The sequence below is a fragment of the Scleropages formosus genome, chromosome 14, assembly GCF_900964775.1.
Source record: "Scleropages formosus chromosome 14, fSclFor1.1, whole genome shotgun sequence".
NCBI classification, from domain to species: domain Eukaryota; kingdom Metazoa; phylum Chordata; class Actinopteri; order Osteoglossiformes; family Osteoglossidae; genus Scleropages; species Scleropages formosus.
The window spans coordinates 17,048,433-17,060,045 of record NC_041819.1 but is presented as its reverse complement, the minus strand read 5'-3'; the positions used below and the strand labels follow the sequence as shown (position 1 = coordinate 17,060,045).

At 44.3% G+C, this 11,613-nt stretch overlaps 1 protein-coding gene across 1 annotated transcript; it reads right to left on the bottom strand.

Annotated features, from left to right (window-relative positions):
* Positions 1 to 3,309: 3,309 nt before the first annotated feature.
* On the bottom strand, positions 3,310 to 10,560 carry gja2 (gap junction protein, alpha 2). The gene is made up of 2 exons (XM_018746570.2): positions 10,359 to 10,560; positions 3,310 to 4,425 (listed from the first exon to the last, which is right to left on the bottom strand). The coding sequence occupies exon 2, from the start codon at positions 4,399 to 4,401 to the stop codon at positions 3,310 to 3,312; it is 1,092 nt and encodes a 363-aa protein (XP_018602086.1). The 5' UTR covers positions 4,402 to 4,425; positions 10,359 to 10,560.
* Between the last annotated feature and the right edge of the window lie 1,053 nt (positions 10,561 to 11,613).

Sequence of the window (11,613 nt, the reverse complement as noted above, 5' to 3'; positions counted from 1 at the left end):
CAACAGGATGGTGCCCCAATAAAGTCCATCTGATTCGATTCCTTGTATGCTTTTACTGTACAGAAATTAGCCTGAGAAGCAGAAAAACTAGTTTATTGCAGTGTTCAGAAAATTTACATTTCTACCAAAGCCATCATTTATGAAAAAGGCAGTTCATTATGAATGTGTCACACATCAGTGTAATTCTAGACTGTGGTCTTAGTGAATGTTTTGTGGTTAGTGAGATTCTGAATTTCAACTCACTTTAACCAATTCTTTCATGTGTTCTAGCAATGGCCTTATTGTCCCTAAATGGAAAATGATTTCCTCTACACTGTGTACATTGCTGCTTGTGGGTCAGACAGAGGATTTGATACAGTACTACGCACATGACCAGGTTTGGCCTTGGTGTCCTTTGTCCATCTCATCCTATTCGGTTGCTAAATGCATCACACCATCATGTCATCAGAAGGGTATCGGGACAGAATTAACTAGTAGCAATAAGCAATGATTGGGGAAGGGGAAGGGGGTGCGGTGGCGCAGTGGGTTGGACCACAGTCCTGCTCTCCGGTGGGTCTGGGGTTCGAGTCCCGCTTGGGGTGCCTTGCGACGGACTGGCGTCCCGTCCTGGGTGTGTCCCCTCCCCCTCCGGCCTTGCGCCCTGTGTCACCGGGTAGGCTCCGGTTCCCCGTGACCCCGTATGGGACAAGCGGTTCTGCAAATGTGTGTGTGTGTGTGTGTGTGGGGAAGGGGAATGATTAATCGGTTCATCAAAACATGGTAAATGAGACATTTTTCTAGTGGGTGCTTTTCATTTGACCAAAACCGTTTGACATGATTTGTATTAAGATCCTTGGGTTAAAACTCTTTTCTCAGCAAACGGCACAGGGCTGGATGTCCTGCCCTTCACAAGGAAACGGGTGGAAGTGTCTCCACCTTTTGGGTATAGAAAGTGCAGAACTTCTACAACTATCCTCATAGTTTGTTTTAAAATCTATTTTCTACTGTCCTTTTGTGGTATTCTGACTACAGGAATTCAACCTGTACAGAAAAGCGATAAAATATAGCCAATATGAAAATATAGGCACGTGCATATAATTCATGGTAAAGATGTGTACGTTTTATCATATGATGTGTGTGTGTGTGTGTGTGTGTGTGTGTATATATATATATATATATACTGTATATATATATATATATAAAAATGTTAAATTTTGAATGTAATATCCTTTGCAAGTTTGTAATGATATTCCTTTTCATAGGAAAGAACGGGAAAAATTGTGATCAGGGTGTTTGTATAACATCCTGTTCTGAGGGCTTTTCCAAGAAGAGGTCTTGACCTGCAGTTTGATTTGCATATCAGTGGTTCACACAATCTGTGTTGTAGCATATAATGATTACCCTGTCACACAAGTAACATTTATTCGTTTACCTTTTTGTTTAAATGTCTTGGCAGTGCTGAAACCTGAGGTGTTTATTTGGTGGGTTAACATCTCAAATCACAGCTTCCTTTCTGTGCATTTGAACTGTTGTGGTTTGTCTGCTGCTGGTCACGTTTTTGGGAATGTCAGGGTACTGGGAGTGAAGGAAGTTTGGGTGAAGAGTAATAAACTTGGGTATTGCTTCACTCCCCACTATTTTCTCCTTTTTTCTTTTCATTCTAATCCCAGATCAGGTCAGGCAAATTTTTTAGCTTTATCAGGTCCACTTTTTTGTATTCAATATTTGAATACAAGCTTGACTTTCAGGGAAATGCAGAGACAATTGTCCCCATTTAAGACTAGTCCTTAGTTGTCACCCCTCTCCATATTGTTTCAGTTCTGTTATACTGTATCTAGTTATGCTCAATTTATTAAGCTGAGGACATTCTTACTGGAGCTTAAGTACCTCGTAGAAGGATACAAGTACAAATGGAAATTCAAACCTGGGTCCTTGCTACGGTGAGAAAATACCTTTAGCCACAAGACGACTGGCTCTTTGACGTGTCCCTCTGAAGACAGGACAAACTAACTTGACTCTTCTTTTGCCAAGGTATAGCTTCTGTTCCACCCCTAACCGGCGCTAGGTCACTCGCAGTTGACTTCAGACACACATAGCCGAGGTGCAACTCTGCCAGAAAATGGGCTGCCCACTTAATAAAATAATTACAGAACCCAAACCACCTGGCAGCTCCTTCAAGCTGATGATCATGATAGATTCCATGAATTTCATTACAAGAACGTATCAATCTGACACTTGTCAACATGGCCTAACATCGCCATATCACTGATCTTTGGGCTTTGCACACCTCCATGTTAATGCTTATTACAATTATATATTGAGCCTGAATATTTTCATTAGGAATTGTTTTATTTAAGGAATAAGCAGACATGAACAAGCAGTTCTTTGCCCAATCTTATTTGGGTATCATATCTTCTAATGTTTAAACAGCCCAGACTGCCACATACCACCAGGAGTCATCTGATATGTTTAAAGACATTTTTTTTTTTTACTTTCTTCTGTACGTTTAGTTTCTTCTGTATTCCTCTAGAAAATTCCGGAGGTTGTTAAATTGAAACTTTACATTGCATGTGTACAGTGGGGACTCTTCACCTCTGAGGTTCTGTTGGGGGGTTGGGTGTGGATAGAGGAATGGGGCTCTTCATGTGGGGAGACATGGATCTGTCTTGGCAAGGATGCTGAAGGTTGCAACATGATCAGGAGAAGGAAAGAGGACTTAATGTCCATCTATATGTGTGGACCAGACAAGTTATATTGGCTGATGGATCCTAGAAGTCGGAGAATGGAGCTTTCGGAGATCCCAATGATTGCTGTATCATAAGGACCTCTTAGTAATCAGCAAGAAAGACCCAGCTATCCCCCTTTTGTAGACGTGAAGACCTAGCATGATTTTTTTCTAAGATTTTTTTAATTGTTCCAAGAACATAGTACCTCCTCTTGGTCGTTTCAGACACATGGGAGTTCTGTTTTGCTGACATTCCTGCAGTTTTACAGGACTGAGAATGTTTGCCATCAAAAATCATTATTTTCAAGTAAAACCTAAAAGCTTTCATATGGTCAAAAGGAAAGTTCCAGCACAAACAAGCTAGCTTGTGCTTATAGATGGGGAACATGATGGAACCAGCCATTAGCAAAAAAAGTTGCGGCCGAGATGAAACGGCGCGCCAGATTGTTCCTCGCCTGGCAACACTTTCAGACCGCACAGCTCCTAACGAAGGACACGTTTCATACCGCGACCGATGCAACAGCAACCTGAGCACTAGACCTCAAATCCTGTCCAGACAACCAAAATTAAGGGTCTGCAAACCACCAGCACGGTGGGACAGGTTCTCAGATCTTCAGGTCGTCCTGTCGGGGTTTGCTGCTGCTCGGCTTGCTGGAGCGTGTTAGCTGGGGCTGGTTCTGTGATGGCGACCCAGGAGCTGAGCTCAAACCCTTCTTTATTTTTAGGTCCGCATCCTCGGGCTTGTTGTTCCTCTCCATGACCAGGTTGTCCCTGTTCTGCTTGTAGGCCACTTTACTGTTGTAGGGGTGGAAGGCGGAGTCTGGTTCGGTCAGGGGGGTCAGGCTGTACTGGGAGACAGACTGGTAGGGCCCGGAGCCATGGTGCTGCCCATGGAAGTAGCCATAGCTGGGCACAAAAGGCATCGGAGCTTCGCTTGGTGCTTTGGAGCCCGTTTCTGATGCCAGCTCAGACCGCCGGTAGGTCAGCCCTCGGCGGCATTTGGTGAAGCCCAAGTGGTACATCTCCACCAGGTTGAGCAGAAGGGAGACGCAGGCAACCGCCAGCATGAACAGGATGAAGATGGTTTTCTCCGTGGGCCGCGATATGTAGCAGTTCACCACGTTGGGGCACGGTGGCCGACTACACGTGTACAGGGGCTTGAGCTCGAAGCCATATAAGAAGTACTGCGCCACGATGAAGCCCACCTCGAAGAGGGTTTTGAAGATGATGTTGAAGACGTAGGTGCGGAGGAGGACACCCTGCAGGCGGATGCGGCCTTGTTCGTCACGGACGGTCACTTTCTTTGCCTTGCCATCTGTCAGAAGGGGTTGCTTGTCGCTCGTCATCGCCAGCTGTGCCAGCTCCTTCTCCCGCTGCTTGTGCTTCTCCTCCATGCGCACCAGGTGCAGGATGTGGCCCAGGTAGATGAGCGTGGGCGTGGAGATGAAGATGATCTGCAGCACCCAGAAGCGGATGTGCGAGATGGGGAAGGTCTTGTCGTAGCACACATTCTGACAACCGGGCTGCTTGGTGTCACAGGTGAAACCCGACTGCTCGTCACCCCACACCTTTTCAGCGGCGGCACCCAGCACCAGGATGCGGAAGATGAAGAGTACGGTCAGCCAGACCTTGCCCACCACAGTGGAGTGTTCCTGGGCGCTCTCCAGCAGCTTCCCCAGCAGGCTCCAGTCTCCCATGGTAGCTCTTTCACCGACTCAGTCCTGTGAGGGAATACAACCCAGAGAGCTGGTTTTGCACGTATTTCCAAAGGACCTATTGCCGTGGTGCGGTTAATGCGCCCATGTGTCATGTGTAATCGGGCTTGCTCCTCCGGAACATCTTTACTTCACCTTTTAATACAGCCTGAAACTTACTTATCAGTATGTTCTTAAAACAATACTAGTCAAGGTCTTTAAACCTGCTATCCCTAGTTCTGTGGAAAAGTACCAAGTTACAGTGGTCCTTTGTATTGCACAGTACGCCAAATCGCAGGCATACAAGAAAAGGTATATAAAACCAAATACTATAAGATGAATAATAAAGAATGATAAAAGCATAAAAGTAAACATAAATTATAATAATCAAAAGTAAATAGTAATAAAGAGTGAATAATAAAATTGTAAAAATTCATTACACTCTTCACTGATGCACAACAGCATCAGGCATTCAGTTTCAGAAAGTGGATACATTTCTAAAAGGTGTACAAGAGGCACATTATATACTGTATATTTGGGAAATGGTTTAATTTAGAGATATATCTCATTCATAGTAATATTTGTAGGACAGATTCATACAGCATTGCACTACTGAACATTTTATTCCATCTTTAATTTTTCTATTTAATAAATAAAAATATTGAAATCCCCAAGTCCAGGGGACTTGGAAAAGAAAATCTTTCTGTTCCGAGATTATTTTCGATTACATTCAAAAGTGCCTGTGTTGGAAAGAGACAAGAGGGAACAGCTCTCCAGCTCATCCTGGCCACTAAGAGCATTCATTTCCCTTTATCTTGTTACCAAGGAAATTGCCCCCCATAACAGTACCCAGACGGACCGATTGTCAGACATCCATGTGCACTTTGGGCTTCAAAGTCTTCGAGTCATTCGAAAGGGCCACATTTTTTCTGTGCTCAAGCAAAAAAATCATAAGCAATTAATGATTCACTTTCAAAATGAGGGAAAAAGAGGACAGTGTTATATTATTTTTTCCTACTGTTGTGGTACTCCAAATTATGTAAAGAATCAGATTATTTATTATGGATATGGACAGCTTCATTATCGATTATCTAGCTGTTCTTTTACGTGCTGTTTTTCATGTATGATGTTATGAATTGCGTGAGTTATGTAATTTATTAATTGGTTCTCACAGAACAATTAAGACCTGTAAGATATGTTCAACACCTGCGTCATCTGGATGGAAAAACAGACTGCAATGACCCAGCCGGTGAACTTGTTTAAATATTTTATGGTGGCAGTCTAGTAAAAGAGCTTTCTTATGCTTCTTGTCTGCACTTCCTTCGGTGAGCCTGATTGTTCTTCCAGAGTTGAAAGAATATACCAAACAGCAATGATTTGAAACACACACACACACACACACACACACACACACACACACACACACACACACACACACACACACACACACACACACACACACACACACACACACATTTTCTGAACCGCTTGTCCCATACGGGGTCGCGGGGAACTGGAGCCTACCCGGCAACACAGGGAGTAAGTCCAGAGGGGGAGGGAACACACTCAGGACGGGACGCTAGTCCATCACAAGGCACCCCAAGCGGGACTCAAACCCCAGACCCACTGGAAAGCAGGACTCGGTCGAACCCACTGCACCACCACGCCCCCACTTGATTTAAAACAAGTAATCTTTAATTGTCTAGCTAATCTATAGCTAATTGTTTTTAAGATAATTTAATTTCATAGCATTTCATCAATCAATGTTGAATACTGAAAAAATGTGCATAATTTTATTAGTAATAAGTTAGTATAATTACAATTTCATTAAGGAAGACAGAATAATGGAAAACTTAGGTAAAAGTATTCCTGATTTCTGTTACACTAGAGTGTGTACTTTGAGAATAACGTAGACGTCTGCCAAGAGAGTAGACGATACAGAACAGCCACGGCATCTGCCCCCCTGTACCTAAAGAACCTGATCATTCCCTTCACCCCAGCAACAGCAATGCACTCCTCCACCTCTGCCTGCTTGCCCGTAATGATCCCAGGTGATCCAAAATCAAAAATGTGAAGGTTCTCAGTTTTGTCTCTGATGTGGTGGAATGAGCTTCCTTTGTCCCTCAGTGCTGCTGAATCCCTTTCAATAGTCAAGAAAGGTCTCGGAACTCATCTGTTTCAGACCCACTTCTTTCCTGATCTCCCAACAATGAAATGAATTTGCATGAGACCATCTGTGAAAGCCATCTTTGTATTTCCCATCTGACTCTCAATTCTGTATTTAGCTATTCAAGTAATGCGTGAAGAAAAAGAATTTTTGGAGACAAGGGAAGTCTGCTAAATGAATAAATGTAAATAAATGTAAATGTAATGCATCGCTCCCAACAGCTCGTCCGCATCACTCAGGAGGCAGTTGTGAATGCATGATGTGTACTTTTAACTTCTGTAACAATTCCTTGGTGGGATGTTGGAACATTTCATTCACAGTTCTATGTATAAATGAAAGACGCTTTATCAACAGCTTGGTCTGCGAGCAGTGTGGACCGTGAGTATTTAGTGAAAGCGTAGAGAACAAGCATTTCCTCTCGTCTGCTTGTCAAAACTGCCCTTTTCAACCACTGCGTTTGATGAGGTTGGAGGGAAATTCTACTGCTGACTGCAATAAAATTTAAATTTAGCTTTTCTGAAAGGAGCAATTAGCTGGTCTTAATGAAAAGCTTACGGTGTACACGTGTATGGATGTGAGCTCTGAGCTGGATGGTGGTGGACAGGGTAATGTACATGGACATGCTTCTCCCTGTTCACTAGTGGGCTGCTGGACACTGGTTCCCTACTTATTTTGGGGAAAATTCTTTATAATAAAACAAAATAAAGGCCTTCTACACAATCCAGGAGCAGCAGCAAATGGTAACAGGCCACCTTGTCTGTGGAAAACCCTCAAAAAAGCAGTCATTAGTGGCAGGCAGTCAAAGGAAATCTAGTGCATATTTATGAACAATACTTGAGCCAATGTGTTGAACAGCGAGGAAAATATCACAGAAAGATTAATTTTCGATGCTTTGTAAAATGTAACACATACTGTGAATCGTTTCCTTAGTAAAGCATTCAGACCGTAGTAATGAAGCACTTGGGTGGCACAGTGGCACAGCAGGGAGCATGGGAGGTCTTGCTGTGAGTCTGGAAGTGGGTTCAGATCCGAATTTGTTTATTCTGATTTTGTGTGGTCTCGCGGCTGTCCTCCAGGTCGTCTGGTTTCCGCTAACACTCCGGCGACGCGTTTCGGGTGAACTGCTGACTCTGAACTGCTCCTGGCGTGTGAGTGCATGTGTGTGACTGCTCTGTAATGTAATAATGTACCCTGCCTCATGCACTATGGTTCTGGGATGGGCTCTAGACCACCACGACCCACTTCTAGTGTGCATGTGTTTCATTGCTTTGCTGTATAAAAGAATGAATGAATTGAGTGAGCTAATTGTAGCTTATTTCCTGAAAGTAGCCCTGGATGAAAGAATCGGTTGAATATTAATAACACTTATACTAACAATAGCTAATGATTGTACATCGCTTAGGAGAAAGTGCCCGTTAGGTCATAGTATTGAGGGAATATAGAAAAGTTTTGAAGCATGTCACACTGGGGCCTGAGTCAAATACCGCGCGCGTGCCGGGTAACGAAGCGACACTCCGTCCCTCCGTTACCCGAAGTTCCGGATAAGTTCCGACTTGACATAAGTGTGTTCTAGGCACTTTTACTGTGCTCGTCCCTTCAGATGGGTACATTTCTGCAGGCCACCAGCGCGTGCATTCCACACACTCCTGAGCCGTGTGTCACCACCCAACACTGCGGAGCCACATTTTTGGATGCTGAATGTCCACCGTGTGCATGACCTGGAGCAGGTGGCGTCTCCTTCCTCCCCCTGGCACAAATAAACTTGAGAGCAGTTTTGTGGGGGGTTGTTGGGACCACCCTACATGTCCCAACAGGGTACTGCTCTGCTGAACTGGGTTACTGGTGCACCCAACTCCTGGAGCTGCTGGACAAAGGACGCTGACCTACCGTGGTGTGAATACACTTACTGTCCTGCTGGTGGAATTCCATGGATGTCATCCACAGGGACACAGCTTAATTTCTCATTTTTTTCTTCTCTTTTGATAATACAGGTAAAACACATGTAATGTACAGTGTACAGCTACACGGGTTAAGCGACTGGCCAGCCGTCTTCATTTATAGCATAATGGCATAATGGCATAATCCAGCTCCTGTTTGACAACCTACAGCAGGTGGCGCAGTGGTTAGAGGGACCGTGCGACCAAAGGACCCAGGTTCAAATCCACGCTCCTGCTGCAGTGCCCTTGATTGTGGTACCTACCATGAAACTGATACAGTAAAAGCTACCCAGCTAAGTGGGTAAATAATTATAAATAGCTTAGTAAACAAATCATAGGCTGTAAATTGCTTTAAAAAAGGAAAATTTAAAGTTTATTCTCCTAATTATTCAGGGCACAATTCATGTTTGTATAGCTACCCTGAAGACAGACTCAGAGTACCACGGCAAGTTCACACAGCAAAAGACATCAGCTACATACTATACGCTTGTGCATAAAATGTTGCATATTAAAGCAGTAGGAAAAAACTAGGAACAGGGGCAAACAAACAAATAAATAGCCGAGAGAATATTTCAGTAAATATGATATTCCTACTAGCCCCCACCCGGGGTCGCTCCAACTTAATGTTAATGAATACAACTTGATTTCTAAATGAATAAATACTTAAAAATTATGTCCAGCTGTGGCAAAAGGCCACTGCAACAGGGAGTCATTTGCTGACAATCAGTGTCGTCACTTTGACAGTTGGTGAAGCCACTGGGTTTTTTACCGCTAAAAATGAGCTGCCGGCTTAAAAGTCCTTAGAGTCACGAAATTACTCAAAGTATGATTCAAATAATTATTCATAGCGACTCGGCGACAAGAAAACACACCGCTGATCTCAAGTCCCTTTCATAAGAAGTCGGTTAAGAGCGCGAAGTTAATCTTTAACGTGCTCTGAAACCACTCAAGTCAGTCTTTGTAATTATACTTATTGAGCTGAAAGCATATCTGCATAATATTAATATAAATGTAGCCTAAAACTGACCAACGGTCATATCCTCAGCTCTCTGACTAACGTCTGACCACTGCTTTAAACACTCACTCTTCCACTCTTAACCATTACATGTCCGCTTTGTGTCTGAGGGATGCATTTATCATTTTGCCAGACAAACGTAAAGCTCATGCAACATAAATAAATACTTTTATTAAAAGCATTATTAAAAAATTTGAAATTCTTATTAAAGTACATTGGCTACTTTACACACACACACACACACACACACACACACACACACACACACACACACACACACACTCACACTCATATGTACAGAGGAGCCACTCTGGACGGAGTAAATAAGATTGTCCCTAAATATTTCCGGTGGCCCTGTTTTACACTCATTCTACGTAATCATTTTTACTTTACGTTTTCATACAAATATTGTTAAACTGATGGTCTGCAGCAGCAGAAGGTGTGATTCAAACCTGAGTCCTTTGAGCAGAAGGTTGTAGTGCTATAACTACTACACCACCTAGAGAGTCGCACTATACAAATGGTTTCTCCATTCAAGAACCATGCAGGGAGGAGCTTCCGCTGTTCTCTCTAACAACAGGCCAAGGGTGATTGATTAAAACATTAATACTGAAATGTAAAAAAAAAAAAAAAAAAAAAAAAAAAAAAATTAAATTTTATAGCAAACTTTATTTCTATTCTTACTTTTTTTTCATTTTTACTACACTGACACCAAATTCTCAGATTTTTCCCTTTTTCATTTTCACCGAAGTTGAAACCCCAAACCGTACACGACGGAGCCTCGCTGACCTTCTTGAAGCTCCTCCGCATGCAGTGAGCTAACAAACCCTGGAAGACCCACCTGATCACTGCGCACATCTCCAGCAGATCCTCTGCTCCATGAGTCGCGCCTCCTCGAGGGTCCCTGTCAAAGGCGACATGCCGGATCCGGTCCCCCAGCCGAGGCCATGTCCTGGAACGGGGACGAGGCTACGGGGCCGCAGCTTCCGGAACGCAGTTAACCTTGCGTCTGGGAAACTCTCGACATGCTGCACATGTGTTCGGGCCTCGGGATGCTTTGGAAACGCGACCAGCAGGACTGCTGCTGTTAACACCGCCCACCAGCTTCCAGGGTTAAATCTGGCAGGAGAAGCGGCCCCGCTTTGAACGGCAAAGTGTGCCGCTTGCTTCTTATTTCTCCACATGTGTTGAATAGCAGCCCTTCGGCCCAATGGGGAGGATCCCGTCCCCCAAAGAGCGCTTCGCTAAATATAATTCCCTTCAAGGGGAGGGTCCCTGCTATCACAAAGGAGATGACTTGGAATCCAGTTGACTGGTGCCTGTAATGTTAGTGAAAGGCAGCTGGGGCTTTTGGAAGAGCAACAGGCCAACGCTGGACTTCTGGGTGTGAATTTGAGCCACGAACGCTGCTCTCCCGGCGGAAGCAGTGAAGCGGCACGTAGCCTTCGGGGTTGTTGACGGGCTTGCGGGGATTTGTCTCCGTGCCGGCTGTAAATATAGCAGAGGACATTGTTCTGGACAAGGAGAGTCCCGATCGTTTGATTATTTATATTACCAAAAAAATGCAAACACTCGCCCGCATAGCATAATCAACGTGAGTGAATTTATATCAATAATAAACAAAGGTGGGAAGAGACAGTCCTGCGATTGGCATCTCAATCCTGTTCCACCACCGGGCAGCTCAGTGAAATTACCGCTGTCTGTCTGTGTGTACAGCCAATTTTGGAATGGTGCAGCATGTTGTAGCGGGCACACACACACACACATTTTCAGAACCGCTTGTCCCTCACGGGGTCACGGGGAACCGGAGCCTACCCGGCAACACAGGGCGTAAGGCCAGAGAGGGAAGGGGACACACCCAGGACGGGACGCCAGTCCGTCACAAGGCACCCCAAGCGGGACTTGAACCCCAGACCCACCGGAGAGTAGGACTGCGGTCCAACCTACTGCGCCACCGCACCCCCCGTTGTAGTGGGCAGTTTTTTTAAATTCCCAGAAAATGTCATTCAGAAATGTAGAAAACAGAAACTTCAGAAAACATTTTTATTTAATAATGTGGGAAGTCAAGGATACTTCACACATTACTGTGATTTTTC